The 27916-nt window shown below is 46.6% G+C and overlaps 1 protein-coding gene across 10 annotated transcripts in view; it reads left to right on the top strand.

The window, feature by feature from the left end:
* Positions 1-18736, top strand: part of DVL1 (dishevelled segment polarity protein 1) — a 179847-nt gene extending 161111 nt beyond the window's left edge. For 8 of the 10 annotated variants that reach the window (XM_037880973.2, XM_037880972.2, XM_037880971.2 and 5 more), the window contains 4 exons: positions 6301-6432; positions 7497-7664; positions 9267-9473; positions 14118-18736. In XM_037880973.2, coding sequence (XP_037736901.1) covers positions 6301-6432; positions 7497-7664; positions 9267-9473; positions 14118-14527 — 917 coding nt within the window. In that variant the 3' untranslated portion in view covers positions 14528-18736. Of the gene's footprint in view, positions 1-6300; positions 6433-7496; positions 7665-9266; positions 9474-9631; positions 10573-14117 lie in introns of all 10 variants that reach the window. The other 2 variants (XR_006286435.1, XR_006286434.1) reach the window with 1 other exon arrangement.
* The last annotated feature ends 9180 nt before the right edge of the window (positions 18737-27916 follow it).

Below are 27916 nucleotides of genomic sequence, written 5' to 3'. Positions count from 1 at the left end.
TAGTGAGAAAGTTATTATGGTTTCTTATCTTGGAAATTTTAGAACTGAAGAAACAAGTCTTTCCTTGTTCTCTAGTGTGAGTGCAGGGCACAATGCAGTATCTGATTTAAAAACACATGGCACTAAGGCAAGACAAATACATACAGCAAGTGGCTGTTCAGGTCCTCACCACAGAGGCCCCAATTTAGGAAAGCATCCCTATTCGAGACCGCACTTAAGCATGTGCTGAAGGGACTTAAGCTAGTCTATAAGTGCGGCCCTAAAGAGGGATGGACTTAAGCACCATGCTTAAGTGTTTTCCTGAGTGAAGAATAAAGAGACCAGAAACTAAACACATTCTGCAGGACTGGTTCACGATTTCTTCCAAAACATTGCCATCTAGCGTCCCACTTTGAGCTGCTGATTCTAGCTGGTCCTGTTGATGCTCAAAGGGCAATCAATGCACTGACCAACTAAACTAAGCACACTGGACACGCTTTCCTATTGCCCTGCGAACAGCAAAATTAAACAGCACTTTTGCCTCAATCAAGATCAAATTCTTGTCTCGTTCTTACTCATAAAGTGGCAAAGCCTCGGTATGTGTCCCCAAGCCTTTCTTCCCCCACTGATTCCTCCGAGGCAGGCAGGACAGCTACTGTACTTTGTTGGCTGGCATATTTTTTCAAAAGAAGAAGAAATAGGGAGGAGCAATGCAAACTGGATGCTTTTGGTGGCATAATAGCATATCCCTATTTAGAAAATTTGGGCCAAGATTTTCAAAAGTGACCAGCCATTTTGCGGTCTCAGTCTGAAATACCTTAAAGATGGCTAGTTTTCAGAGTGGTCCGCCCTTTCTAAAAATCAGGCCCTTTATGGTGCCTCAGCTTGAGCATCCAAAAACTGAAATACCTCAAATGACTCGTCACTTCTGAAAGGGCTGGCTTATCTGAGTAGGTTAAAAGAGGGGGTGAGAATTGATGGATCTAGCTGTATTGCTCACACACACCTCCTTTAATCTCTTTGTTTTGCACTGAAAATATTCTCAGCTGCACAGGGTAATAAAAAAAAAAGAGATTGGCTCTGTTAACTAACCGTGACACTGCCAATTACAGTTCAGACATTCTTTCCACCTGAAGACTTGTTTTGCAATGAAATAATCTAAATTAGAAGCTCTAAGGAACTTTACACCTTGAAAAGTGTTTCTTTCTTTCCTACAGGTATTCTGTATGGAAAAGCCCTTAATACAGAATGATAACCTTCTGTAGAATTTTTAACCCAATCTGTAGCAAGGTTATATAATTCCCCACAGATTCTGTAGGTTGCCTTAAAATTCCTGTAGGGAGGATCTCCTTCTCTGTTAAGTTTCAGAGTAACAGCCGTGTTAGTCTGTATCCGCAAAAAGAACAGGAGGACTTGTGGCACCTTAGAGACTAACAAATTTATTTGAGCGTAAGCTTTTGTGAGCTACAGCTCACTTCATCGGATGCACAAAAGCTTATGCTCAAACAAATTTGTTAGCCTCGAAGGTGCCACAAGTACTCTCATTCTCTGTTAAGGCTCCAAATCGGCAGGATACCACTGAAGCCAGCTTGCATAACTCACAAGCTTAATGGTAAGCAAGCACTTAAGTACATTGCTGAATTGGGGCCTTAAATCTGTAGGTTGCTTAAAGTAATTTCTGTAACCCCTTAGAGAAACCCTATTGGTTTCATTGCTAATATGTTATACTGGATTTTTCCATAGAGGCAAAATAACAATCATCATCATAATTAATAAAGTAGACCTTCATTCATCATTTAAAGACCTTTGGGTTAATGATAAATGACTGAATCTTTCCTGGACAAATGTTTTGCTGAAGTATTAAATTCCTAAAGTTGTCTGTGCATTGGTGGTGCCTTTATATTTAAAAGTACCAGCAGGTCCTGCCAGACCATGTAGCTGCTCGCTCGCTCACTCTCTGATTTCATAAGCGGACAGCAGCTAGAATTACAGCCTCACCTTGAAACTCTGAAAGGGGAGTGACCTCTTTTGTAGGTCTTGTCTCTGCATCTCCCTAGACAGTAGGCGGCACCAGCAAAAGGGGGGGAAATATTATCAGCAGTCAAACCACTTACCCCACCATGGCTTTATCTTGAGATGAATTTTTTTCAGTCTTATAAATACTAAAGATTACTGGAGTCTAATATGTCTGCTGATTGCTGTCAAACAATGAGAGTCTGTTACTCTGTTTACATTCCTCTTGAAACATTAATGTATCGGGTGCCTTGCTGCACAGTACAGCGATTTGGAAATGAGGAATGCGGACACCCTCTTTGTCATGCTTCTGAAATGAAGGTTGCTTGGGAGTGAAACCAGTTTTCTGCAGTTAGCTTTTCATTTCTTGTGGCGTGGGTCGTTCCCTTTTCCTAACACGAGCAGGAGAAAAAACTTGAAATCAGAACAAAATGGCTCAGTGTCCACATCTGTGAAGTGGTTATCCTGACACACGTCAGAGGTGTGTCTGGAGGCTTCGTTCATTCACATTTCCCATGCTCTTTGCATAGGTGCTAGAACTGGGGCCTGCCACGCTCACTGGCGTGAAGCGGTTTCCATCACACGTAGGGTTTACAGTTTGGTTCAGTGGCTCTCAGCACCCCTCATTATACAAGTTGTTCCAGCACCCACCCCTGGCTCTTTGGGATCCTCAGATGGCAGTGCGACAGGAGGGTAACATTTTATTACAAACAAGGCCAACAGGACTAGCAGCGAGGTTGGTAGCAAACTGCACTGCCGTTTATTTGATTTCCCCCTTTCTGTCTCCTTCACTTGGAGCCAATCTGATGCACAGGAGGGGCAGCACACCCAGATCTCAGGAGTGGGTCAGGAGGAAGAGAGGATCTCACCCATTAACCTCTTGGTCATGGCAGAAACAGAGAGACCGCACGCCTCTCAACCCAAAATGGAATAAACAAAGAGCTTAAATACAAACAGGGCTTTCCAGCCTTGCACTTCCCCGTCCAAGAGCCTCCTAAAGTCTCTCAGGGTTATGTTGCTGATACTCACAGCAAATATAAACATCAGTTTTACTGTTTTGGCTGTAAACGTGGAAGCAGCCAGTTAATGGAGCAGCATTAGCTGAGTGCAAGTCTGTGTCGGGGTTCTTTCTTTTGAGTACTGTGGTATGTCTCCTGGTTTACTCTGTTTATATAATGGGGCTGGGATAACGTAAACGGGTTGAGAGACTTTTTTATTTTCTTGCAGCCCACCCCCTTTGCCCTCTTGCCTGTTCTTAACATCAGACGTATTGGTGCAGCCAGTGTTACATCAACATTTGTGACTAAAGCACCTGAGATTGGGGGGGGGGCTCAGATGAAACCCACAAAGTAGCAGGGCTTGGGTTTCTTTTTTGTTTTTTTGGTCGGTTTCGTTATCTCTTTGTTTCTTCAGGCTTTTTGTCTCAAACACAGGACTCCTCAGGGACCTGACTACTCAATTGCTGTTAAATCAGACTTTTTCACACCAGATAGATGCAGTTTTTCATATTAATTATTATTGAAAAAGGTACCTTGTTCTAGAATAATTTTCAGCTCATTCCATGGCAACAATCTCTTGCATTAGCCTCTGATTTTCTCTGTTGGGCCAGCTGCCTTCAGCCAGGACAAGCACCAGTGCTGGTTCATTTATCAAAGGCAGAGCATCTTTCCCCCCTCCATTTTCAGAAGAGGACCTTGCTTACGGCCCGTCCGGGTCTTCTGAGATCACCCTAGAGACCTTTATGTGTAAAACTACTCCAGTTTTCTACAGGACTAGCCCCTGAGCATTGCAAAGTCCTTCTTGGCAGCTGTTGTGTTTCGGAGTCTGATCCAAAACCCATTGAAATCAATGGGAGTTGTTTTCCATTGACTTGAATGGGGTTTGATCAAGCCCTCAGACCATTACTGTGAAATACCGTCTTGCTTTCTGAAAAGGGGTATCCTGCCCAAAGCTACTTATTCCTTCTGCGTGGGCCTGTCTCTTCAGCAAATATTGTACACACATGCACTAGAATGAAGGTGTGAAATAAAGATGGCATGAGGTATGGTACAACTGCATTGTCCTGGTGTATGTGTGTATATACCCTTCTTATCAGTAATCTCTAAGAGTGGAGGGGTGAAATTGAGAGGTAAAGGTACCACTCAGAACCAATCTAAAGCAATGGGCTAATGCAGTGATACTCAGACCAGGGCTCGGAAGCGGCAAGTGGCTCTTTAGTGTGTCTCTCTTTGCTGCACATGATATTAAAACATGGTGTGGTTTAATTATTAACCAATCAGATGCTTTTACTGTGTTGTCCACCAAGTGTAGAACACTTGGTCAGTCATTTTGCTGTGAGAATATTTCTATAGAATCCTCGCAGCAAAATGACTAATTTACTCTCTCTCTCTCTAGAGAGAGTACATGAAACAATACATTGTGGCTCCTTTGGGTAACGTTGATCGCTAATTTGGCTCCTGAACCACTGGGATCTGAGTATCACTGGGTTAATGCATCTGATTCAAAAGATGGTCGGCATTTCTGCCTGTTCTGATGCTCGTGTATTCACAACCCCACTCCGTCATGTTGTCGGGTCAAGGGTTACTTGAGGAAGTCCAGTCCTGAGGTGGATACATTTTCTTTGATGTAACTGAGAGTTTTCAGATTTGGACAGCCACCTGCAAACTACAGCTTACTGATCCAGCATCCTTCTGCTTCCAGTGGCTTCGAAAAGCGTAATACTGATTTGGAGACAGGCCATATGAAAATCAAGTTTATTGCTCCCTGCATATTTAAATCAGATATTCTTTTTTTAAAAAAGTTGCTTTTTGTCACTAACCAAACTAACTTAAAGCAAAAGCAAATCTTAGTGTTGCTCCGATGGCATGAGAGTTTAGAAGCCTTGTGTGTGTGTATATGGCATGTGATGGTGTATTTCAAGTGTGTAGATGTGCATGTATCAAGATCAATGGTTTGGGTTTTCGCTGTGTCGTACTTGTGCCTTTTACCAAAAATGTGAGGGTGGCTGACGCAAAGTGAAATTGGTTCCGTTGCTCTCCTAGAAAAGTGAGGGGGCTCATGACTTGCTATGTTTCTGTTAGAGATGAGCCTGAGCTACATGATGGATATGAATTCTCCTGAGCTGGGAGGATGGGAGGCAGGATTAACACAATGAGTATGGTGGGCAGCCCATTAAAAATACATTACCAGTTGTGAAGTTGGGAATTGGATCCAGAGTTGGATGGCGTTTGGGGTTCACACCTGTCTCGCAGATCATAGTAACGAGAGAGATTGGAAGGAAGGGCCCTAGAAGTTGCTGGGTGAGGTAACCAAGGAGAATACCCCTCCCATATGAGGGACAGGGGGGCCAGGCTTAACCCTGCCCAGCCAGCACAGAAGATCTGGCAGGCACTTCCTGTTATTATTGAAATGGATCAGCAAAACAAATCTCTCTTGTTTCTAGCTGAACACTCAGGTCAGGGGAGTTGTGCACGAGATGGGGGTGGTCAAATGAGAAAAGCAGCAATGGCTGATCAGTGCTGACACATCTAGAATTGGCTTTTCCAAATACTCTGCAAGAGAGGTGCATGGAGCGTGGGGGAGGGGGTATATGTGTTCTCATTGGGTTTCGTTACTTTCCCTGGTTTGTAAGGCTGCGTACCACTAAAGTCATTTTCAAGGCATCCACCAGCCCAGGGTTTGTTACTGATACAGGCTGTCTTCTAGTTTCCCGATTCACTTCATTCCTCCCTTTGATGCCTGCACTGTGCCCATTGACATGAGCTGCAGATGCATTGATAGCAGAATAGACTTACCCTCTTCTTTCCCTGGCAGGTGCCACCATTCATAATGACTAACCCAAAGGTCTAGGTAGAAGCAAAATGTGCTTGTTCCTAACATTGTCTGTTGTACGACCACCACGTGACCTATGGTGGGTTGAATGTGGAGGGAGTGTTGCTTGAAGTCCCTCTGGGAGCGCTGCAAATTACATGGGAAATTGCTGATGATTGGATCAGCCTCAGGAGCTCTCCCTAGGGAAACGGGCCGGTAGCGACTTGTAGCTGGCTAGAGAACCCAACACCTGTAGGGTGCCTGCAGCTCAGTGACTAGACTGTTCACGCCAAGCAGCATCTTTACAGAACTGGTGTGAATACTGCACCTTCGTGCCACTGCTGAGGGCAAGATGGGGGAATCCTGTGACTCTGTCTTGCCTCTGCTTTGGAAAGCTGTGTCTTGAAAGGCGCAATCCAAACAGTGAGCTGAAACGAAGTGACTCTCTCTGCAGAGGTGGCTGAGCTCCGAGAAGCATCTAACCTCTCTTCCTTTCAGAATTGGAAGAATCTCCCTTGACTGTGAAGAGTGACATGGCTACTATTGTCAAGGTTATGCAGTTACCTGACTCAGGCCTGGAAATCCGGGACAGAATGTGGTTAAAAATTACCATCTCCAATGCAGTGATAGGTAAGCGGGTCCCCCGACGGCTGCGCAGATCACCCAGTGGCTTGTTAGAAACCATCTTTGGGAGCTGCCTTTTAGAGCCGTGGTGACTTTTTTTTTTCTTGTGTGTTTCTGTGAAAGAATCTAGTTGTGAAAAGGAAGAACGAATGGCTCGAGTTTGCACTAGTGTGGGCTAGGACTGTGCAAGCTTCCCCCACCCATTGTCCCACTGCACCTGAACCCTTATGGATAATACCACTGCTGCTCCCATCCTGTGCCTATCAGGATAGCAGCGCCCCCTGCTGCTCCAAAGCTGCACATTCACACAGCTCGGCCAAGGCATCTCAGTCCAGGATAGCAGCGCCCCCTGCTGCTCCAAACCTGCACATTCACACAGCTCGGCCAAGGCATCTCAGTCATGACCTGAACCACCCCAGCTATTTCCCTCTTGGACGGAAACTGCCAAGTGACCCAGATGGTGTTTTCATGCTGCATGCAAATATGTACTGAGCTCTAAACAACCTACGTGACTTTTACTTGTTACCTAAACAGGATACTAGACAGCCTGGAGTCTGCACCCCTCCTGGTCCCCCATATCTGTTGAAAACTTGTCACTGTCTGTATAAACACTGTGTCATTTCAGATTGTCTTAATTCCTTCTCATATGCACCATGTAAAAAAAAAAAAATCCATGTATGTTTTTTTTTTTTTTTTTTTTTTTTTTAGCATTTAAATGAATAGGTGCTCCACCTGGATGCAGGATTATTCTTCGCTTCCTGGTTTAAACTGATGGCTGGTGGTGGTTAGCGCTGTTAGACAGGTGCTCCATCCCACCCCAGAGGTGGATGCATTTCAGTGACGTGCCTGATGAAAGGTGCTATGAAAATATGATATCCTGAAGCTTTCCGGGGCAGGGCCTGACCTGTATCTTTTTTTGATAGTGCCTAGCACAATGATGCTCTGAGCTGGCTGAGGCCTATAGGCCCAAATGCATTGTGTTAGATAATGATAGGAGTTTGAACGTTGTCTTGCCGGCTAAAAGTAACATTGGGATGTTTCTCTTTCTCCATTCCCCACTCTCATTGCAGGGGCAGATGTGGTCGACTGGCTTTACACGCACGTGGAGGGCTTCAAGGACAGACGGGAGGCTAGAAAATACGCCAGCAGCATGTTAAAACACGGCTACCTCAGGCACACTGTGAACAAAATCACCTTCTCAGAGCAGTGCTATTACGTCTTCGGGGACCTCTGCAGCAGTAAGTTCCTCGGCCGTGAAGGGCAAAGCTGCGCATGTGCTCTATGCCAGCTCCTCTGTTCTGGCAGGAAGCGCAGGACAACCTCCTGTGGGATCTCACAAGCGTGGCGATTTCCACACACGAGCCTGCCCCCCACCAGAGTTACATGATCGTGAGCCAATATTTTCCTCTAGGAGAAGCAGCTGAGTTATCTTGCCAGAAGCTGGGAATGTGCGACAGGGGATGGATCACTTGATGATTCCCTGTTCTGTTCATTCCCTCTGGGGCACCTGGCATCGGCCACTGTCGGAAGACAGGATACCGGGCTAGATGGACCTTTGGTCTGACCCAGTATGGCCATTCTTATGCTCTTATCTGGGTTGGAAGGATGGCCTAGTGAAATAGGACACTGGACTGGGACTCAGGAAATCTGGGTTCCAATCCTGACTGCCACACGCCTGCCTGTCCTCGGGCCTCAGGTTCTCATCTGTAAAATGGGGCTAGGATTACCCTGCCTTACGGGGATGCTGTGAGGGGCTCAAATGCTATGGCGATGCAGACTGTGTAAGTATGATCTGAAATTGAATAATGATTTCATGCCCTGACACAAGCGTGATCAGCAGAGGCATTCCGTCTGGCCCTCCTTTCATGTAAATGGGAATAGGCTGCCAGGGGATTCTCCGCTGACCCCTCTTGCTCTGGAATTCATTCTTCAGGTCACTTTGGGGGCCCCCATCGTGGTAGTGCGTTAGCACCTCTATTTCAGCAATGACTGTACCCTCACAACTTCCCTCGGCGTTCAGGACCGATCCCCCTTGTACAGAAAGGGCTCTGAAGCACAGAGGGGATCAAAGCTACATCTGCACTTGGAGCTCGGGGTGCGATTCCCGGCTCGGGGAGACACGCGAGGCCTGAGGAGAGCTAGCGCTAATAATAGGAGCGTGGCCGCCATAGTGTTCGAGCAGTGGGAGCAGCAGCCCGGGCTAGCTGCCCTGAGCATGTCCCCCTACACCCCAGTGCCTAAGCCGGTTTATTGTCGGGGCGGCTGGCCTGAGCTGTCCATGCTGCCACAGCTTCACTACTCGTTTTAGCACACTCGCTCAGCGCGAATTAGTGCAAGTGTGAGTACGCACGCTGGGAATCACACCCCCTGGCTGGACTTGCCCAAAGTCACATGGGGAGTCTGAAGCAGAGTCAGGCATTGAGCCCTGATCTCTTGAGTCCCAGTCTAGTGTCTTAAGCACAAGGCCACCATCCTTCCGTAGTCCACCAGAGACTGGCTTTGTTAACCTTTTGGTTCTGCTGCAAGGCCCATCTCCCCACTGAGACGCTGCCTGTAAACAGAATGTCTTTGCGGGCGGCTGGTCGCGATAGGCAAATGATAGAAGGTTTGGGACATCGAATCAGATCAGTGCATGTGTTTTTGCACTCCCAATTGCACACGCCTGCTTGAGAATACCCGTCCCTTCATATTCAGTATTCACCCTGGGTAATAGTTGGATTGAACTGCTGAGGTTAAGTCCCAGATAAACCCATTAGCTGTCGTTCTATAGGGTGATGATAGTACGTGGGTATCAGGTGCTAGGGAATTGTACTGTCCTCACCTTTTCTTTCTTTCTCCAGATATGGCTGCCTTGAACCTTAACAACGGTTCTAGCGGAGCCTCTGATCAGGACACTCTTGCTCCCCTTCCACATCCTGCTGCACCTTGGCCATTGGGTCAGGGGTACCCCTACCAGTACCCACTCCCCCCTCCATGCTTCCCACCAGCATACCAGGACCCAGGCTTCAGCTACGGAAGTGGCAGCGCGGGTAGCCAGCAAAGTGAAGGTAAGCCTGTGAGTGGAACACGCGCTGTCCCAGCTCCCGTTATCCCTGGCCGTTTGCTTGAGTTTCCCTAGTCCTGTCTGTGCTCCCCTTCCCCGTGGTTTGTATGCTCCATGCATGGGATTTGCTGCAACTGTGCTGAATCGAATCTCTCTTTGCAGACTCAAGGGAGAGGAGGGCCGGCCTTTCAGCACCGGAGTGAAAGTGCCTGTTACATTTTAATCGAGCCAGCACGATATTCCATCTGGGTAGTTCGCTAGAGCCCAGCGCACAGAGCAGGAACCAAGGGGGAACTAGATACAGGGCTGTCTGTCATGTCCAGTGTGGCATAGGTACCCCACAGCATTGCATACTACGTAGCACTTACAAATCCCTAATTAATCCAGCGTTAATGACCCAGTCCTCACCCTGGGAAAGAGCTACATACATAGCAGCTTGCCGACTAATCAAAAGGCAACAATGAGACCCTGAGAGGTGAAGAGCCTGGTTTTCACAGGTGCGAGTCGCCGAGTTCAGTGGAGTGCTCAATGTCCCTGAAAATCAGGCCGTTAGTGGTTTGCTTGAAGCCATGTGCCAGAACTGAGAGTCAGGGACAGAAGTGGGCTTCCAAACTACGTGCTCCTGGCTTCCACTTCCGCCCTGAGTGCAGAAGGCCATTCACCTCCTCTCGTGTGAAATAAGCAAAAAGAGTGCTGTCTGGAGCAGCCAGCCAAATGGACTGCAACTCCTAAACGCTGTTCCGCTGGGAGCACAATTACTTTTGCTCTGATGCATGTTGCATGGGTTGCGTAAACGTACCACCTCCTTCCAGCCCTTGCTACGTCCTTCTTCTGAGCCAAGTAAAGAAAACATGATTCTGTGGTAGGACTGTCCAGTGGGCAGTCCCCTGCAATTTCTGAAATTCACTGCTTCCAGTGTGAATATCCCTCTTGGAAACGCTGCCCGTAACCAAAAGGCAAGGCTCAGAAGGAGGCTCCAAGCTTGGGCGTGAATTATGTTACAAGACAAACATCTAGTAATTTGCACGCAGCCCTTCCAGACTTAACCCAACCTGCTTCGTTTTGCAAACCCAGGCTGGGAATCCCACGAGAAGAACTCTCTGGTGAGATGGCCAGCGCTTGCCCTTCCCACCTCAGCTGAAAACAAATGTGTGGGGAAGGGGAACCAAAAAAATTCAGATCTTTAGGAAAAAAGTCCACATCAGGTCTGTTCTGCCACTGGGGCGGGGGGACACTGATTTTTCCTAATGTGGTTCACCAGTCACTGTGAGCAACAGAACATTAGCTCTTTGCTGCTGGAATAGGAAAGGTCCAGTCTTTTTATCCATGCATCCTGGGTTACCAGCTAGGAGAGTTTTAATTAAAGGCAACTGGAGGGTTTCATTTTGAAGGGTTCAGCACTTTTTTCTCCCTTGTTCTACTTTTGGAAACTACACTGCTGTGTTGTTTCTTGTTTTGTAACTGTGTTATTCCCTTGTTTTGTTCTGAGCAAGCATTAGACTGAAGGATTCAGAAAGGAATGGCTGACACTAGGGGATTGGTAAGCTTCAAACGCCTCCATAATAACAACAAATTCATAGCATGATCATTTAGACTCTTGTGATCCAAATGTTTAGCTGTTCCCCTCCCCCCCTTTTATTTTATTTTCAATTGTCAGAGGCACTTTGCCTGTCCCAGCGCATCCTGTTGTAATATTGTGGCATTAGTGGAGTGAGCAATCTGACTGCAGAGCGGGACAACATCTACCGGGGAATGACGTCTGAATTCTCCCTGCCAACGTGCAGACTTCCAAATGGTGCCCGCCCCTGAGCGCCTGTGGTCAGCCTTTTGACTTTTTTCCTCCTGCATCCTGTTTTTAGTAGTCCAATAAGCTGCTTCTGGAGGTGTCCACCAATTCTCTCCTGTTATACGCCTGGTGGAAGGCCTGTGGGTGCCAGCCATGCACCTTAGTTGTTGGGGGGTGCTGGACCAGGCAGCTGAATCTAGTCACACTGGGCATTCGGAAAGCTGATGTGACTGACGGAAGCGTAAAGTGAGCAGCCACTGAGGGTGTAGCAATAACTCAGCTATTCAAAATGAGAGAGTGGCTCTGGTAGGTTGGTCGTGACCCCCAGACAGAAAAGGGGATATCCCAGGATTTCAGTGGCCGGGGAGCCCGAGGGTGTCTGTGCAGATCTGGTGAGTGTCCATGTCATACAATTGGTACCTCGTTGGTAGTCATCAGAGCGGCCAAGGATCCTAGATTTTGTTCTCCTCTCCTGGATTTGTGGTGAGGTGTATTGGAAGGGCAATAAGAGGAAGCTTGCCCTGCTATTGCCCGAATCTTACTGTTCTGGGGAGGACATAGTTCTTAGTAAATAGAGGGCTTAGCTCTCCAAAGCTGTCGGTTCAGCTCCTTTCACCTGCACCAAACTGAATGCGCTACTACCTTCAGAAGTGACTGTGCTGATGGGGTAAGTGAGCCTCGGTTCCGGGGCCTGATCTCGAATAGCAGCTCCCACAGAGACCTTTACTTTGACATACACACCAGCTTTAATCTCCGAACGTTACTACAGACTTGGCATTGCATGCCCAGCATAGAGCTAGGAGGAGGATGTCAAGGGGCCAGTTTTGTGCCATCAGGTTTTAAACCGATCTCTCCATCCGTGGGAATTCCTGCTTGAAAACTGATGCTATTGTCCTGGGACACGTTAGGGGAAAAGGAGACTTCTCTAGCGCTTCAAAGATTGCCACAATGTGGGGACTTCCTGCTGGAAAACAAAGGCCCACTGCACTGGAGTTTCTTCCTGTCAAGGTGCTTCTTGATTTTGCAAAGCAGTTGCCAAAGAGCCCTGCCTTAAGATTTGTGTTTGGGTGGTGATGGGCACAGTGCCATTCACTCGAGGATGAATTATAATCAGTGCCTTGTAAGAATTCTCTGTGTCACTCTGGCGTCAATCCTGCCTGGAGTGAGGGCTGGAACAGTCATCTTATTAATTCCCAATTATGCTCTGGTACATGGCGGGGGCGGGGTTTATTGGCTCATTAGGAGATGTTTGATAATGAAACTCAGCATTTATGTAACGCTTTGTTTTCAAAGGGCTTAGCTAACCAATTCTTACAACACCCCTGGGAGGTAGGGGAGTAAATGTTATAATCTCCATTCATAGATGGAGAAACTGAAGCCCAGAACAGTCAAGTGTCTTGCCTAAAGCAAACAGGGGAATTGGTGGAAATTAGGAATAGAACTCACCAGTTGTAGGCTCCTAGTCCTGAGTTCAAACCCCTCGTCCACACTGCGTCTTGGGTATTCCACGTTCTGCTTTGGTCCTCAAGCCCTCTGCGTTCTGCAGGAGGCTTTGAGATCTCTACGACACACACCAGGCCTGGCTAGTTTTCTTTCCTCCATCTCTTTTGTTTTGCCTTTTCTCAATATAATCTCATCAGCAGAAGGAGAGCCGCGACTAGCAATAGGAGCACCTGTGATTCTCTCTTTCCCTCTCTTCCGTTGCATTAACCATCAATGCTGTGATGACTTGAGTGGAGTAGCAAGCACTTGTTCAAATTCAGAATCTGGCCCATGGTTACGAGGCGGTGGAGTTTGTGCGTGAATGGAACCTCAAACTCTAAGGGCTTTGGTTTACGCAGAGCAATTAGTTCCTTGTCGAATGATGGCTTGGAAAGTTAGGATTTTTTTTTTTTTTTTAAGAGAGAGATTTTACTTGGAAATATCTACCTAAGTATCCTTCCATGCTCATCCTTATGATATCTGAGCACCTCCTGCAGCTGTTCACACTGGGCCTGACCCAAAACCCAGTGAAGTCAATAGCTCACACTCTCATGTACTGTGGCTACTTGCACACAACCTCTAAGGCATTATTTTCAGCCTCTGTTGGGAACATCTTCTAGACTCAGCATTTGCATGATACATGGCAATCTACGTGTAACAACTCTACACACCGGCTCTTGAAGGACACGACAACCACAAAGCACCTCTGTGATGGGCTTTGTAGGAGTCTGCCTTTGGATCAGGTCCTAATGCCATGGAAGCCAACAGAACGACTTCCATTGACTTCACTGGATTTGGAGCAGGCCCATCCTTTGAATCCGCTTTGTTTACCAAAGACTGATCCCGGAAAGAGCAGATGAGTTTTGTTCTGAAGAAGCGGTTTTGTGGTAGAATAACCCATTCCTGTGCCAGGGTTCCTGGCATCCACACATTGAGTCAATCATACTGTTAGAAGAAACCTGTTTTGTGTTTAAAAACAGAACCCGCGCCCCCCCGCATCCCTCCATTTTCTCCCCTTTTTGTCTTTTCCCTCTCCTTTGCTTGGCCAGTGGGAAGGCATGGAAGCAGAGGGGCTTCAGGCTGTAGTTCTAGGCTAGCCAATGCTTTCCCCGTGCTGGCTCCGGAGGGTGGGTTGGATCGATGTGCATCTTTGCATGCCGCAGCCTCCTCAGCTTTGTTCTAGCGGGTGTCGTCGCCAAATTCTGGAGTCCTCCATAGCCTGTTGTGCTTGACGTGGGCCGGAGTTGGTCATGGGCATTGTCATTGTTGCCACTGTGGGTTTGATGCCGGGGGGATTTCAGGACGTGTTGATGAAAGAGGAGGGGAGGAAACGTGACTGACTGACCCTCCCGTTCTGTTCCTGTTGCTCGCCGTCCACAGGAAGCAAGAGCAGCGGCTCTAACCGGAGCAACAGTGAGAACAGCCGGAGGGCGCTGGGCAGGGAGAAGGACCGCAAGTCAGCCGGAAGCGGCAGCGAATCCGACCACACCGCCCGCAGCGGGGGCGGAGCCAGCGTAGTGCGCCGCGAACGGCCCGTCAGCCAGCTCAGCCACGTCTCTGCCACCCACAGCGAGAGAAGCCACCACAGCCACCATTCGTACGGGCCTCCGGGGGTCCCACCCCTCTACAACCTGCCAAAGCTAGGCTCCAAAGTCTACGGGACGAGTGGACCCCCCGGGGGACCGCCCGTGAGAGAACTGAGTTCCGTTCCTCCAGAGCTGACGGGGAGCCGGCAGTCCTTCCAGAAGGCGATGGGCAACCCTTGCGAATTCTTTGTTGACATCATGTGAGAGGAAGTGCCTTCAGACTCTGTTTCGGGGGGAGGGGCGGGAGGGGCTTGTTTTCATTGATGTTGGGGTTTGGGGTTGGGTTTTTTTGGGGAGGGGGGCGGGGGGGAGTCCTTGCCGAACACTTTAAGAAAGAAAGCTTGGCTGTATTGCATGTAACACCTTCCTGAATCTCAGTCGTGTGTTGCAAAACAAAAAACAAAAAAAATCCCCTGGGATTCTTAAATATCAGCAAATCGATGGCATCTTTTCTTTCCTGCTCTTTTTTTCCCTTTCTCCCCATGTTGTTTTTTTTTAAATGTGATTGACTGGTGTATATTCACAGCCTGACGAGCTTTGGTAATTGTGGCACCTACTTTCAGTGCAATTAGTGTGTCGTCTTGGCTGATTCAAGGCTTTTTTATTTCATATGACTTCTAAGTTTCCAGTGATGCATTATTAGCACCTTTCTCTCTCTCTCTCTCTCTCTCTCTTTCTCTGTCTTACCAGAAACACTGGCTACTATGATTGATTTCCTTGTCATACGTCTGGTAAATAGCAAAAAACAACACAAGCAGCCCTGACGCCTGAAAGTTTGTGGGCAGTATGTAAGAGGGGAAATTCCCAGCAGGAGGCAAAGATCTGATTCGATGTAGAACCCGTCTTTCCTCTGCTGAGTAAGGAGTAGAATTGTCTTTCATTTTGACATCATCCTATCACAACCGTGACACCCCTGATGATGAGGCATGTCCATTTTTGTCTGGGCATAACGTGCACTTAATTGCTGTTGTAAAGGTTGTTCCTGCAGCAATGGGACAGTTGCCACTATCTGGTTATTCAAGGCATAGATGCAGCTTCCCCTGATTAAAGAGGGGATGCTCATCCTATTCCTGCCCACATCAGTGGCTTTGCTGGTAATTTTGGCCGCTCTTTTTCCTCTCGGTTGCTGAATAAGATCTTCCTGGCATCACCCTTCCCAGCTTCACCTCTGCTGTGAATCAGAATCCTGGGGTTGGCCCTGCAGTGTTACCAAGTGGGCATGTTCTGAATGCAGACAGGGCTAGGTAAGGGAAATGCTTTTATGCACAGCTCAGAAATGCTAAAATCGATTCATCTTTCTACCTGACACACAGTGAAAACTGTGTTAAGGGTCCCACTTCCAACCGGCAGCTTTTTCTTAAGCATCCGCTGTCACACATCTCCAAGGATTTCAGTCCTATGTTGTTGGCCCTTCAGTTAAAATCCACCTTTATTAGTAGTCAGCTCTTCCTGATGAATTTGAGGATAGGTGCTTAAATCACGCTTCACTGTGTAGAAAAGATTTCCCCCCAGTATGACGGTCCCTCCGGCTATATTTCTTGCATTGTTGTTGGTTTCAGTGCCTAGCAGGCATGCAGAAGAGATGTATAGCTGAATACTGCTGGGATTTCATGTTCCCTTGTAATCCTACTGCAGCACTGACTTCCCAAGCAGCGTGCTTATCATGTCACGCACCCTGGGGTGGCTGCCACAGCTTTTTCTTTTACTTTTTCTTAGTGGAATTAGAAAAAGACAAAGGGTAAAATTTGCAAAAGTAGCAAAATGACTTAGGATCGTAGGGCTCCTTTTCAAAAGCGACTTAAGCACAGAGCAGCCTGAAAGTCAGTGGGTCTTAGGGCGTGTCTAAATGAAGAGTTAGTGCGCAGCAAGCTGGGGCGTAGAGCTGCAGCGTTGCAGGGCGTCACATACCAACGGTCCATGTGGATCTTGCTGCCGTACCCACAAGGTTCCCTAGAGTGCACTGACATAGCGGCTGTTTGAAACAACCATTCATTTCACCAGTGCACACTAGGGTACTCTTAATGCACAGTGGCAGGATCCACGTGGACAGTTAGTGTGCTGGAGCACTGTAGATTTTACACCCCACCATGCCACACACCGACTCCCTGTTTAAGCCCCTAAATCCCTTTTGCCTAACCCACCCATTGGCTAGCCTCGCCCAGCTGTGTTTCTTTATGATTCAGCTGGAATCCCAGCCTAAACTGGCTAAGTAGCAGAGTTGCCGGTAACCAATATAAAATTGCACGATCCTTTTAGAACCTGGAGCTGTTTGCAACGTTTTTTTCATTTTTCACCTAGGCATGATGCAAATACTAATTACATTCAGAGATTTTTTTTTAAAGCAATCAAAGAAATCATCCCTTACTTTTGCTGTAGCTCAAGGAGGCCCTATTTTAAAAAATAAAAATAAAAAGTCTTTGACTTTACTGACAATCTCTGGTGGTTCTGCTTTTAAACCAGTTTTTTACTTCTCTGCTTTTTTTTTTTTTTTCTGGCTCACTTTATCTTAAAGCAAAAGTTACGGGATCAGGGGAAAAGATGGTAGTGTTAATCTGTTAGGGTATACAGAAGGGGGAGTGATTACAGGCTGGGCTTTCACCCAAGGAGGCTGAAGTGTTTTGTTTCCTTGTATGTCTTTTCAAGAGTTGCAGTTACACACTTGCTGTATTTTTCTTTTTGTTGTTGTGGTAAGTGCTATTGGCAGAAAAACTGCTCTATGTCGTGTTGCCCTTTGCTGCTGTGTTGAAATGATTGTGTTATGTATTTCTGTGTGCATGGGTGACTCTGGACTCAGGCTGACACAGTCCCGATTGTAGGTGTGGGAAGGTGCTCATCTGCTGAAGGAAGCAGGCTGCCAAGTCTGGCTTTGACTGTGAGTTAGAAATTAACTTAGTTCTATCCAAACTGGCTTCAGCTGAAATCAGGCTCTCACTTAGGGCAAAGCACGTGCTGCTCTGTGTGCGATGGCAGGTTATTAAACAATGAACGGTATTTCGAATCTTCTGTTCCCTGAAGAGCCATAGAAGAATCTAAATGCCCATTCTATGAATAGTGCAATACATCATGGTTGCAGTATAATACTTAGGGCTTGATTCCCCTCTCCCTTCCCCTGGAGGAATGTACAGTAACTCCACTGAAGTCTAGGGAGATGCCAGGCTGAGTGAGTGGGGAACCAGGAGCAGAATGTTTTGTCACTTATTCATGAGTGGATGGAGGGAGATCTCCAAAATCCTGCCGATGCCTTTAAATATGTCCAAGTTTATCTGTGCAGCCTGGGGGCATTTGGGCCTAATTTTGCAAGCATATACTGCCAGGTGGAGTGCTTCCTCCAGAGAGACGTGCCCTTGATGTCAACGAGGCAGTTGTAAGTGCTATGCCAGGTGGCGAATAGTTGACGGATCAGGCCCTTAAAGAGCATGTCGTTTCTTAGTAGAGCCCAGGTTAGTTTGTTCTTTTTAAGGTCGGGGAGCTGGCAGTGGTCTGGCTCTAGAATGTATCTTGACCTGTCCTCCTCCCACTGCAAAGAAAAGTGATGGGCTTGCCGTTAATAGGCACATGAAGGGGGTGATGCTGAACGGGTTCAAATGACAAGCTGGTCTCATAACAGGAGCCTTAAATAGTATTTGAATTGGGGGGGAAGGGGGGAGTTAACACAATCTGCCTGTGCTCTGCAGCTGGACTTGCACTATTATTTATTCATTCCTGTCAACAGCAACTAATAAGAACAAATAGGTGTGTTTTGTGGATTAGAGATTACCTATGTGCCAAGGCTTTGGGATGATGCCTCCTACTGGAATGTGAGGGTAATGCACCCACCTAATGTACTAACCCAACTCTCTAAAGAGTAAGATTTTGGTGAATGGTTTATGAGCGTCTTAAAGGCACTGCTGATGTCTTTGACCTCCTGTTAACACATTTGCTTTTCAGAGGTAATAGTCCCTGGACACTTTATCCAAAGGTATAATGGATGGCAAACGATGCACAGGCGCTGACTTTTGATATTTTTGTTGGGTTTTTTGTCAAATTGACAGTCCCATCTTGAGACTGACAGCTGATGAGTTGATGTAATTGTTTTTGTTTTGCATTTAACTGGATTGTAATAAGATTGACTTTAAAAAAAATCATTCTAATCAGTGATTAGAAATACATGTAAAGAATTTATGTACAGTAGAGGGGGGAAAACGTTAAATGATTTTAAATAATGAAAACCCAGACTATCACCTATTCTAGAATTGGTTCTACTCCGAGAGTAACCTTTTACTAGCATGGACTGCACTGTTCCTGTTAAATGTCTATTGCATAATTGAATTCTTTTTTGTAGATATTGTATTAAAACCCAAGTGTCTGTATAGTTAATATATAGCTGCTTATGTGTAAATGCTATTTTAAACACTAAAAAAGCTTTTAATTTTATGTGACAACTGCACCCAGTGTCTTCCCTTTATTGATGAGGATCCTTTGGACTTCTATAGCACTTGCTATCCAGGCATCTCGAGGCATGCATTATGTCTGACAGCTTCTCCCTGAGAGAGGTAAGTATATTCTGTCCAGTTGATAGGAGGATGTGGGGTCTGGAGGTTAGAGCAGAGAACATTTCTCCGGATGCTCAGATACTGACAAGGCACAGGCCCTGAGCTTGTCACCAGTGCATTTGTGCAGAAAGCATGTTTGTCTCTTTAAGAGAGGCTAGATTAATTAGCCTATCTCCTCCCTCTCCCTGAGCCTGCCTTTGGAAAGGGAGTAGACAGAGCATGTGCGGGCACAAGTATAATGTAGATGGTGTGATATTTTGCACTAGATGGACCAAGGTGTTAAGTCCTGGGCCTAGGTTGGAACAAGCTGTCTGAGTTGCAAACCCAAGGAGTGAGAAATCTCTCCCTCTGTCCCCTGGAGCTGCTTGAACCCACTAACACAGTCCTGTGGCTAGACTCACTTTTGTTCTGGACTCTGCACGTCTGCCCCAGCTGAGATGGAAACCAGGATCCTGCCGGACCCCAGATTGCAGGTGAGTCTAACAAGGAAACCCCAACAAAATGCCTTTGATAAACGGCATAAAGAGATCCACCCTCCCTCCCTCTAAAGCCTGAATTGACTGAATGGGCCTGGCACAGGGATTCTCCCTAGAGTTTGATTGGGACCAGATCCCCCTCCTAGGCTGGCAAGAGCCAGCAGAATGGGGGGAGGGGGTTTGCTCTCAGTCATCATGGGACCCTAGGCGACCCCTGAACGCCCCTCGGGCCTATCATGGATAGTACTGCTCTGTAGCAGATATGGACTGGAGACCCCTTCTCTGGGCTGTGTGCAGAAGAATTTCCCCAGCTCTTCTATCTTTCAAAGCCTACATGTCGGCTTGGAGGGAGCTGAGGGGAAGTTGGCTAAATGCTGGATGCTAATCACAATTTAGAGCCAGTGCAGAGCTGCTCAACTGTAAGTGAGAGGCGAACTGGGCCCAGTATTTCTCAAACCTTGCAGATCTAGGTTGTGCAGCCTGCACTTACTCAGCAGTCTAATGAGGGAGTTAGATTATTGACTCCAGCTGGGGTTCCAGAACAGGTGACTCCACTTGGCTGTAAAAAGAAGGGGTCAGTTTAATCTCTGACCTCAAGAGAGTCTCATCAAAGAATGTGGCTCTGTGTCTTTCCTGGTTTGAAAATGCCATAAACTGCTGCATGGTCATGAAATCAACACTTGGGTCATCTCACACGTGACAACACATCCTTGAGTACGGTCTCCGGCAATGGGGACTTCCAGGCATAAAGCCAGATTCTGATATGTTGGCTCGCGCTGAGTAGCGCCTTACTCCACACGAAATCCCACTCACGTGAATTTCCATGCGCACACGTACACAGGCTCCTACCTCCGAAAGAACTTCAGTATGCAGGGAGTTAAAGAAATGCAGAGGAAGAGGTGTGCACGGGATGCACTGCAAAAGTCCTGTTTCTCTAATGTTCATCCTATCCCATAGATTAGTGTCTGCTTATGTCCAGTCATCATGTGCATTCAATTGATGGGATAATTTTCATGCAGCTCAGTGACTGGCTGATAAAGCCACACTGATAAAAATGGAGGTAAAGACCAAACGCTTTGGGCCAACTTTGACGGGGGGGAAGGGGGCAGAATAAAATAGGGAGAATCTCAGAAAAAGAGCTTGCTTTCTAAAAGTTCTGTCTTGGGTACTTCTGAGGGGAACTCACTGAAGGCACCTTCAGAATGAGCTCTTGCATTTTAATGTAGATTCAGAGGGCCAAATGTTGATCTAGTGGTGTAAATAAGGAGTAAATCCATTTTAAGTCAATGGAATTACATGGGTGTAAAATTGATATAAGAGAGAGTGGAATCAGGATGTATGTGTGTTACAATGTGATAAAATGATGCTTTTTTACTATCGCCCCCAAAAAGAATATGATGGTTCTTGCTACACAAAGGCCCCATAAAAACTTTGTTGTTCATGATCTAGGATCTAATTTTGGTAAAGATGGATCCTGCTTTGATGTTCCTTTTTAAAAAAAAAAAAAAAAAAAAATCCACCCACAAACTCAGACACAAGGAACCAGGAGATTTCTCCCTGAAATAATGCACTGCTTTTATTTTCAGCACAGCAAGCAACGCGCTTTGAGTAGGCAATGAAATGGAATGCACACGCTGGGGTTAATTTCTGGGATTTATTGACATTGAACTGAGCCTTCATTAGGGCAGAGTACAGGAAAAAGAACAGGTAGCTTTGCAAGGGAGGCTATGTCTACACTCAAAATGCTACAGCTCCGCCATTGAAACGCCGTAGTGATGGGAGGCGTTCTCCCCTTGCTGTCGTTAATCCCCCTGCCCGAGAGGTGGTAGCTAAATATGGAAGAATGGTGTTAGGGGTTGGCTTAACTACATCACTGGGGGGGAGGGGTGTATTTTTCACACCTTTGAGTGACTCAGCTGGCTCGACCTAACTTTACAATGTAGACCAGTCCCTGGGATGCTTTGGTTGTGAGCACTTGAGGAGTTCTGGGGGCTGATTGCTATTCTCTGTGTGTGTATGTTCCAAGCAAAACACTGTCTATATTTTATCTGTGATGGGGCTTTCTCCTGAGAGTCACTGAGCATGTAGATGGAGGGGCCCATGGGCCGAATCAGAGTGACACTGCAACCTCTTGTAGCAGGTCACAACACCTGGAATGGGGAGCCAGGCCCAGCCTCCGCTGCTGCGGGGTGAATCTGGAGTGGGCCCTTTCTCCAGCCCCTTCCCTGGCCCTCACCTTTTAGCATCCCCACTAGTCTCTTGTGAATGTTGATGTAACAAAAAACACATTATTTGGTGGCCTTTACGTGACTTAGGGTTTTTTTCCCCACATCTCTGCTGTAAAATGTACTAAAAATGTCCATGCCGAAATCATAGCCTAGTTATAACTGTGGCTTTCAGACTGTAAGCTCTTTGAGGGCAGGGACTGTCTTTCTAGTCTTTGTCCGTGCAGCGCCTAGCACGGTGAGGTCCTGGTCCTGGAGCTCATAGACATTACTGCAGTGCAATAAATATCATCAGCCTCAGTCTGCAAGCCCTCCACACACGGAACTTCCGCTGAAACGCCTGCAAACCCAGGGCCTGCTGGTTATCACGAGATCAGTGGTTCCCAAACTTTAACAACCTGTGAACCCCTTTCACTAAAATGTCAAGTCTCACGAACCCTCTCCTAAAAATGAATATTTCCAGGGATTTTCTCCTTTCCCTGAGTATAAATTATAAAAGCAGTGATCTCGGAAATATAAAATTTGTTTTTATGACATGCTTATTACACACTATTAATTATTTATCATTACAGTGTTTTTATTATGTTATGAAAACGGCAACACTCTTCCCAGATCTCACTTTCGTAGCTTGTATCACTTTGAATAAGCCTGTTATAAGACAAAGCTCCTATGTTTCATCAAGGAGTGTCAGATGTGAAACAGCATGAAGGGATTTAAGAAGCCAATTCAAGGAGTTCCTCCTACACAAGCATTCAGGTCTTGAGCAGTCCAGGCAAACAACGCACGTTACAACAAAGCTGAAACTTGTTCTTCATAATAATTTAAAAAACAATACTAGCTGCCTATTGAATTTTAAAAACAGAAAAAATATCCACCTCCCTTTCCATTCCTTATAAGGCGTCTTGAAGTTTAAATCTCCTCAGTGTGATAGATATGCCTGCTTTAATCTGCTCAGCTCTTGGAAATCCAGGGGCTCCAGGCTGCTGGCCCCGTGATCCCTGGGGTCCCTAGGGACAGCTCTGTCCGCCATTAGGGAATTTTTTCCTGAGAACCCCCTGTAACGTTTCGTGAACCCCCAGGGGTTCACGAACCCCAGTTTGGAAACCACTGCACTAGATAGTATACACTTAATAATATATTCATGGGAAGGAGCATGGCCTTTTGCCTAGGGAGATCCTAGGGTCTGTTCCCAGCTCTGCCATCAACTTGTTGTGTGACCATGGGCCCCTCTCTGCCTCATTTCCCCCTTTGTACAATGGAGGTGATAATACCCATGTACTCATCTCACTCGCAGTGAGAGAACGTGCGCCTTCACCCACCTTAGCGTCCCGATGGCTCCTACCTTTCACCGCAGGCAACAGCTAATAAACAGCAACTATCCAAGGTGCCGATCAAACATGTCGCCAAGGGCGAGCAGGGCTACGGATCTCCCTGCACTGTTGGGAGAAGAGACCCAAAGCAAGGAACGAACTTGGACACACATTGTCCTCTTCAGCTTGGGCTATGATACCTCCATGGTCGCAACGGTGCATTTATTTCTCATACAGGGTGATAGAGAGACAATTTAAACCTTGCTAGTGGGTTTAAAACCAAAGTGTCACTCGACTGAAAGAACAAATAGTAATTACATTGCCCAGAGCACAAATGCCCCAGTCAATGGATGGCAGGAAAAACAAACAGACGTATGAATGCTTCTGGAGTGGCCTGCACGGCGCTTTAAATGTGTCCGCTGGCTTGGTTTCATTGATTCCATTGCCACTCCGTGAAAGCTAGTCTCCATTTGGTTGGTTGGTTGGTTTGCTTCCCTTCCAGGCTAATTCAGTGGCTTGATCCTGCTCCATTGCTGTCAGTGGGAGCTTCACCCTTGTCTCCAGTGGGAACTGGGATCAAGCCCCATTGACCATAACGATTCCAAAGCGTCTGTTCTGATGCTGTCTGTGAACTGATCGCTGAATAGACGAGCTGTGGCTGAATCCAGCAATATCGCTGGAAGTTCCCTGTGCAGCTGGTGTGTGTGGGTGTGTGTGTGTGTGTGGACTGAGCGTTTCAGTGATGCCTAAAAGTACTGGGAATTGAGTGCCCGGATACCCTAAAGGACTTCGAAAATTGCAGCAGTATTTTGTTTTCCCGCATCCAAATAAACTGTCGTCCATTTTTTCCCCATTGCCTTTGTGGGTCCCGTGCACGTAGGGGTTTATAGCACCATGAACGAGTCAGATCCTTCATCACAAAGAGTGCCTCATTTAATCTGGATTATTTGATAGCATGTGTGTTCCTTGGTGTGTGTGTGGGGGTGGGGGGAATAATGGAGCCATATTATTTCAAAGCTAGACAGCCTGATCTGTGGGGAGTTGTTTGAGGCGGGGCAGGTATAGGGATATACAAGATAAAATCATCTTAAATCACAAACCTGGCTTTGAATAACCGTATGTGCATTTTGCCTACATGCCCTGGAACAGATCCTCTTATTCTAGATCATCCTAATACTATAAACCCCTTTAAATTCATAAGATCTGTCTAAACGTTCTTGTATTGGTGCTCAGCACGGTGGTATTTCAGCACCAGCTTCTCACCATAATGATGCTTTTCCTGCAAACATACCCCTCTTCTTCCCTTCATATCCACACATCTGCTGCCCCTTTTCACTCCTGGGATTCTAGCTCTCCTCTGCCTCTTCCCTTCTGCCTGTCACTCTCACGCTCGTTCCTCTCCTCCTGCTCTGAACGGGACAAAAGAAGCTGCTCTTCGGGGGCCGAGGCAGTAACGTGGCTCTGCCTTCTGAGCAGGATTTGAGAGATCTGGGATCTTCCAATAGGCTTACCATCCCCTGCCTCCTGAAAGCAGCTAGCCTTCAGCAGAATGGGATGCGGTGACATCCGATCATGTCAAGGTGATGCTGCTCTGGGGAGGGGAATGAATTGGGAGGGTGACGTGTTAATTTAGATTTAACAACAAAGGGCCAGATTTCCAAAGGTATTTAGGTACCTCAGGATGCAGGGAGGGGCCTAGTGAGATTTGTAAGTGTCCTAATGCCCATTGACTTGCAATGGGAGTTAGGCACCTAATCCGGTTAGGTGCCATTTGTGAATCCCTCTAGACGCACATCTGCATCTTTAGGCCTTTGTAAATCTAGCCCAAAGTGACTAGCCTCCATGCTGCTCTGAGACCAAGAGAGTCATTTCCCGGAAATGGCAATGGAAAGATTTCCCGTAACTGCAGCGGGCTTTGGCTGAGGCCGATAATTACTGTGGTTTTGTAGCACTGTAGCTTGAATGCAAATGGCCCCTAAGGCAGCTCCCCCTCTAAGACCAACAGAAGTAGCCACCGGGTGGCAGGAAGCTTCTGCCTCCCTCTTGCCTTTGATGACGAAGCTTTGGCATGTCCGTGGGCAGCAGTGCCACGTCGGGCTGTGATCTCCGGGGTTGGGGTAGGGATAGCAAGGAAAGGCCAAGATGGAAGTGATGCTCATTCAGTAGGAGGCACTTTTCCCTTGCCTCAGGGCGGTGTTATCCGCTGCTGCACTACAGGTAACTCCATCGGGTAGGTGAGATGTATCCCTGAGATCCCGACCACCTGCAGTCCTAGAAACCCTGATTCACCTAATCCAGAGCCTACTGAAGCCGTCGTGAGTCGTCCTTTCCAGTGGGCTTTAGGATCAGGCCCAAAATGCCTTCTGGCTGTTGTAGCAGAAAGAGGGATCGTCTATAATAAAGTTCTACCTCTCGTTAAGAAAATATTCAGTGACGTATCTGAAGCAGCTGCGAGGTAACCAAAGAATAAATGTCCCATCTTTGTTTTGGGTGTAATTAGAATTTCGGAGAGGGGTGTTGATTTTAATGCATTTGTTTCCTGTGGGATCAAACCTTTCCCCCTCTTGAATTTTGTAACTTTTGCAATAAATAGTTTGCACGCTCCCTCTGTACTTCCCCTCCTCTTCCCCAGAGCATGTCTCTCTGTACGCAGAGTGTAAATGATGTGTGGAATGCTTTGCACAGACAGCAGATGCTTCTGGAGCAATCCATATATTAGAAATGAACCGAAAAGGCAGTTGGCAGAAAGATCAATTTGAGGGTATGAATGTTTGTTGCTATGTATGGAGATAGAAAGTGACAGTGGAGATTCCTACTATTTCTGTTTACTCCTATCTAATTCCATTAACACAGCTGTACAAAAAACCCATATCTTTAGGGTTTGGATGTAGCCCCTAAGAAATGGGCCAAATTGAAGGAGCCTGGGCTGATGCTTGTAGTAAGCCGAAGCTGACACACCACAATGCAATAATTGGCCTGTGGAACTCATTGCAATGAAATATGCCAAGAGCTTGGTAGAGTTTCAAAAAGATTTGGACAACTCTATGGACAGTGAAAACATCCATTTACATTAGATAGGATTTTTTAAAAATGGAGAATATGTAAACCCTCATGTTTCCGAGCATTAACCAGCTCTGAAGGAACTTCTATGAGCTAGTTATTCCATAATTGTCCGTTTATAGGGTTTCCTACCCCTTCCTTTGAAACAGCTGCTATTCGCCGCTGTTGGTGGCAGGTTGCTAAATTAGACAAACCACTGCTCTGACTTGATCTGACAATTCCTGAGCCTGTTTTATGAACAGGTGAGGGTTTTTTTTTACATGTAGTTCATAATTTGCAACAAGGATTTTGTTATTTTATCCCAATGCAAATGGTCCCACTGGGTGAGGAGTGGGTCTTTTGGTTGATCCTTTGCATGTTTGCAGAGGCTGTGGGAGCATTTTGCTCCGACTTGGGACGGCAAGATTTGCATTTTCTATTTTCACTTCATTTCCATGTTCTTTGCAAAGGCAGCTTGGTGAAAAATACACTAGAGCAAATTTAGACGATTAATATGTCCCTTGTATCAGGCCAGATATTTTTCCCCTTATACTTGATCTAGATGTGGTTTCTACAAGCCTCGGTACAAATATATGCCGTGGTAGATAGATAGATTAGATACATCTAAGGAATAGCACATTCTTACCGGTATACTGAAGGATCCTGGGGAAGGTATAAATGGTAAGAGGAAAGTTTGTCACCAGAATGTTCAGGTGCGATTCCAGCATTAATTTATATCAGTTGTGAGAAGAAAAATTATACTCTTTTTTCCAATTCCTCCCTTTTCCCCCCATTTCAGGTGTGACCTACTCTTGTTCTCTTCTCCCATATCTTTCCCCTCCCATGTACCCCACCCCCCTTCTGTGTATTCCTCAAGGTGAAATCAAGGGCATGCAAAAATTGCCCCAACCCAAGGCTACGTTGGCTATTTTCCAAGAACCCAGGGTCACAGCTAACTTCAAGCAGATGGGACTCACCCTCATCTTTTAAGGCAAAAGGGCAGCACAAAGAAATGATAGATCCCAGCATGAAATATGGTATATTGGTCTGAGATGGATCCGGGAGTCTCTTTGGGTTTTGGTGGCCCCTTTGGCCTGCCGCTGATTTAGATGGTGAAATGATTTCATTCACTGTAACTTCTACAAAGTAAATCCAAGGCTGCAGAATGTCTTGGTTTTATTACTTTTTAATAAACACCTGTTACGCTAGCCTGGAGTTACATACCCAGTGTGTTGCAAAGCAAGCTTGGGTGCTAGGAACAGAGCAAACATATATACTAAGAAGCATCCAGGAGGATGGAAGCCAGAATCAAACTCCAGCCTTTAAATTAGTTGCTGGGACTGGAGGAACTGATCCTTGAATACAATTCTACGTGGGTTTCACCCTAGCAGCAACGCAGAGGCATTTCAGTGGGTTCTCTCCCCCATCCATGCTGTCTGTGATGCATATTTGGAGAGCATTAATAAAGGATCTGTATATATGTACTTGGCAATTCCTGGGCCATAACTATTTTTTTCCCCTACCGTTGAGTTGGAATTGGAAACTCACCAGTTGACACTCGAGGGGTTCTGAGCATCTGCTTCTTCCATGAGAGCAAGTCCTCTCCTCACCCACCCCATGCTATCCCTTCTTTCTGTGGCCCCTCCTGCATTTCCATGCTCTGGTCAGGACCGGAAATGGATGTACAGAAATAGCATGAGAGAAGCAGGCCGTCTTTTATTTCTGCCCTGACTAGAACCGGGAAATCCTGGAAATCTTTTGAGGGAGCTGGGTCTGGTGAGGTTCCCAGCTCAGATGTGCAGATCCGACAGGAACAGATGCTGCAGAGAAGCATCCGAACCTTAGGATGCTTGCTAAATGGAACCTGTGATGTTGCTGGCTTTATGGAGGTGACTGACTGAGCAATGTCTCCCTGTGCTTATTGTTGGCCCAAGAGGATATGGGACCTACTATTATTGTTACCTGGGGCATAGTCTTTTAGTTCAAGCATCAGAACCCTGTGATATTTTTT

This window comes from Chelonia mydas, chromosome 18 (assembly GCF_015237465.2).
Source record: "Chelonia mydas isolate rCheMyd1 chromosome 18, rCheMyd1.pri.v2, whole genome shotgun sequence".
Classification (NCBI taxonomy): domain Eukaryota; kingdom Metazoa; phylum Chordata; order Testudines; family Cheloniidae; genus Chelonia; species Chelonia mydas.
Note: the sequence above shows the minus strand (reverse complement) of the source record. Positions and strands in the feature narration are given on the sequence as shown.